The sequence below is a fragment of the Colobus angolensis genome, unplaced genomic scaffold (genome assembly GCF_000951035.1).
Source record: "Colobus angolensis palliatus isolate OR3802 unplaced genomic scaffold, Cang.pa_1.0 Scaffold100, whole genome shotgun sequence".
NCBI lineage: Eukaryota > Metazoa > Chordata > Mammalia > Primates > Cercopithecidae > Colobus > Colobus angolensis.
Genome location: NW_012110920.1, coordinates 2,241,322 through 2,244,926, shown reverse-complemented (window position 1 = coordinate 2,244,926; position 3,605 = coordinate 2,241,322). Strand labels below are relative to the sequence as shown.

Genomic DNA, 3,605 nt, shown 5'->3' with positions numbered 1-3,605 from the left:
TCCCCTCCCTCGGGTAATCCCTCACGCCCGCCCTCCTGGCACCTCCGCAAAGACACGTGGAAGACCTGCCCCGGGCGTCATCACAGCTCGAGATGAAGGGGCCAAGCCAGGGCGCGGCTGAGGGGGCTTCCAGCCTCCCTTGGAATTAGGATTGGGATTTAAATCCTCATCTGTATTCCTTCGTTTATAGATCACTTTAGGGGCAGAAAAGGGGTGGTTTTCCTTTACTAATGGGGGCGTGGGGGCAACACAGGCACCAGAATATAACGCAGGGATGTGCACGGGGAAAGGCCCGGGGGTAATTAGCACCAGAATATAACGCAGGGATGTGCACCGGGAAAGGCCCGGGGGTAATTAGCACCAGAATATAACGCAGGGCTGTGCACGGGGAAAGGCCCGGGGGTAATTAGCACCAGAATATAACACAAGGATGTGCACCGGGAAAGGCCCGGGGGAGAGGGGTCGTCATTGTAATCGCACAACGTTTCAGATTAGCAACCAGAAAGTAAAAATGGCACCAAAGTCTGTAAAGGGAGTCCTTTCCGCCTTGCCCCCTACTCGTTCACGTTCTTCCTCTTCCTGGCCGGTTTCCACCCTTCACCTGAACCCGTAGTGCAGGAGGAGACGGGCTAAGGAAGAGCGAAAAGGGACAGCATCGTTTTAATTTTAAATCTTACTTCTCACTGGCAATATGGTGATGCTTCCAACGTTTAGTTACAAACTAGTTCGTGTAATAAATTCTGGGCCAGCACTGTGGTGGGAGGCGGGCTCTGCAGTAGGCCCATCACTCAGAGGTAAGCCAGAACGCAGGTCACTTAACTAGAGAGGCTTTGAGTTCCGCTTTTCCTGTTCTGGAATCTTGCTAACAAAGGCCTCATATTTGCATTTTTCCTTAAAGACATTTTAATTGGGAAATACTACTTAAAATTCTTGGAAGTTAATCACATTTGGGTGTGTGTTCTATAACTTACCACGTCCGTGTTGTAATTTATCTGATTGGAGTTTTACATTTAGTCTCCCTGTGGTAGACTTCCAATTATTTCTCCAAATCATGTAATGTTGGCCAAGGGTCAGCTGTTTCTGATGATAAAAAGATATAGAAACATGAAAGACGAGTGTGATTGGTTCCTTTTTCTGATTTAAATGTGCATTAGCTTTTTTATCTAACACTTGAGGGGGATAGATTTTTTTAAGTCCCAAAAAGAAAATTAGCAGAAGCTATAGCACTATGTAAAGTATACATTTTTTTTTTTCATGCTTTGTAGTTACCACAGTCTCAGGACCAGAATTTTTGAAATTCACTTGTGATGCAGTTCTAAGAAGTGTATAAACTATTACAGAAATATCTTGGCTTTTGCGAGTTTAAAATACAATTATTATTTCAAAACTGCCAATTTCCTAACTCTAAACAGTGTTTAAAGAAAATCGTTTACTCAGGTTTTCTACATCTTTTTATCAATATAAAGGGCATGCTACTACACACACAAAGAAAGTACATTCGAAGGTGAAAGAATCTAAAATATTTCATTGTCTATTACAGAGTAAAAGCAAACAGTAAAAACATGTTGCTCTTTTGGCACTTGGCATCAAAGATAAAAATTTTGTGTCCCTAGTTTAAACTTGGGAGGATAGAGGGCTAATGCAATTAAAAGTAATTGAAATACTAAGTGGGAATACTATGTAGATAAAGTAACTATCCATTTCTTTTAATCATATGAATTCTTAGTATATACTGAACGAATGCTTCCCCCCACATCCATGATACATGGATGATATGTACATGGGATGATACAGCCATGGTTTTCAGAATGATTAAAATTTATCATAACGCAAGTTGGAGAACCTAAGGACTACCTAACCATTACTAAACCCCATGTGGTAAACTGCCATATTTTTTTGTTGTTGTTGTGACAGTGTGTTAGGACTACAAGGAGAATTTTACAAGCAAAGACAGTTGTCGTTGAACCTCAATAAACCTCAGTCTTGACAGTTGTTCTACTGCGCAGAGATAAGTAATGAAAATAGTGACTCTGGCCGGGCGCGGTGGCTCAAGCCTGTAATCTCAGCACTTTGGGAGGCCGAGACGGGCAGATCACGAGGTCAGGAGATCGAGACCATCCTGGTCAACACGGTGAAACCCCGTCTCTAGTAAAAAATACAAAAAACTAGCTGGGCGAGGTGGCGGGCGCCTGTAGTCTCAACTACTCGGGAGGCTGAGGCAGGAGAATGGCGTAAACCCGGCAGGCGGAGCTTGCAGTGAGCTGAGATCCGGCCACTGCACTCCAGCCGGAGCGACAGAGCAAGACTCCGTCTCAAAAATAAATAAATAAATAAATAAATAAAATAATAATAAAGACAATAGTGACTCTGTGTGTGTGTGTGTGTATAAGTATCATTGCTCAGATGAAATTAGGATATTTAATGTTTTGAGAAGGGACTTTTAAAGAATATAAACTGGATCACAAAAGAAGAAAATAGTACTAAAAATGCCATATTAAATACTAAACTGTATTAAACTATTTGTTTAAAATGTTTCATTTCAGAAAAAGACATTATTGAAAAGTGAAAAATAAATGTTGCATTTATAATTCTTAAATTTGTTTATAAATCTTTGAACTGATTATCTTACTATGATTATCTTACTATCTTATGTAAGCTATCTTACATGTGTTTTTCTGATTCAAATTTGTCAGATTGTGCAGACATCAACTACAGAACTGAAGAGGGATATTACAATGGATAAAAGTGATACTTTAAAATTAGAAGAGCTAGGCGCAGTCACTCATGCCTGTAATCCAGTGCTTTGGGAGACCAAGGCGGGAGAATCCCTTAAGCCCAGGAGTTGGAGGCTGTAGTGAGCTATGATTGTGCCACCGCACTCAAGCCTGGGTGACAGAGCAAAACCCTGTCTCTAAAAAATAAATAAAATTAGAAGGAAATCCCATGCATAATATGAGGTAAGCTCAAGAGAACTTTATATTTACAAAAATACAAAATATATAAAATAGCAAAAGAACCAAACAATGTGTAGGAAAAGTAAACCAACCAATAACAATTGAAGTAGTTCCTAAAGAACTATTGCTACTACATAGAAAAAGATTTATGAATGAATTCTAAAAGATTCCAAGAACTAGACAATTCTTATATATCAAGTGTGTATCAAGGACCATGCTATACAACCTCTTCCAGATCATAAAGGTGACAAGTTACCCAATTTTTTATGGATTGTTGTAATCCCAAAAATCGTGTATAATTAAAAAAAAAAAAAAAAAACACTCTCTTTTGAAGATGGATTTGAATATCTTAATTGGATCCCTGGCAGGTAGAATTCAAATAGGTGAATGGAAAACAAATAGGTTACTTAACCTGTCTGTGCCTCAGTTCCCTTACCTGCAAACTGGGGATTATAATAACTACCTCACAGGATTGTTGTGGGGTTTAAATGTGCTAATCTTTGTAAAATAGTTAGAACAGTGTGTGTGTACATCCTATATTGGTAATAGAGACAAACATACAATTTAGAAAGAAAACATCCCCACTTAATACTGCTTTTTACTAAATTCATGCCTCCATTAAATCTCTAAAAGTGTTTCATGACCAAACTG

General features: G+C 39.3%; 1 protein-coding gene across 1 annotated transcript in view; it reads right to left on the bottom strand.

Moving 5' to 3' along the window:
• The window catches only part of CEP85L (centrosomal protein 85kDa-like), a 200,250-nt gene that overhangs the window by 186,261 nt on the left and 10,384 nt on the right, over nt 1–3,605 (bottom strand). Inside the window, exon 2 of the mRNA XM_011937342.1 lies at nt 972–1,080. Coding sequence (XP_011792732.1) covers nt 972–1,053 — 82 coding nt within the window. The 5' untranslated portion in view covers nt 1,054–1,080. The remainder of the gene's footprint in view (nt 1–971; nt 1,081–3,605) is intronic.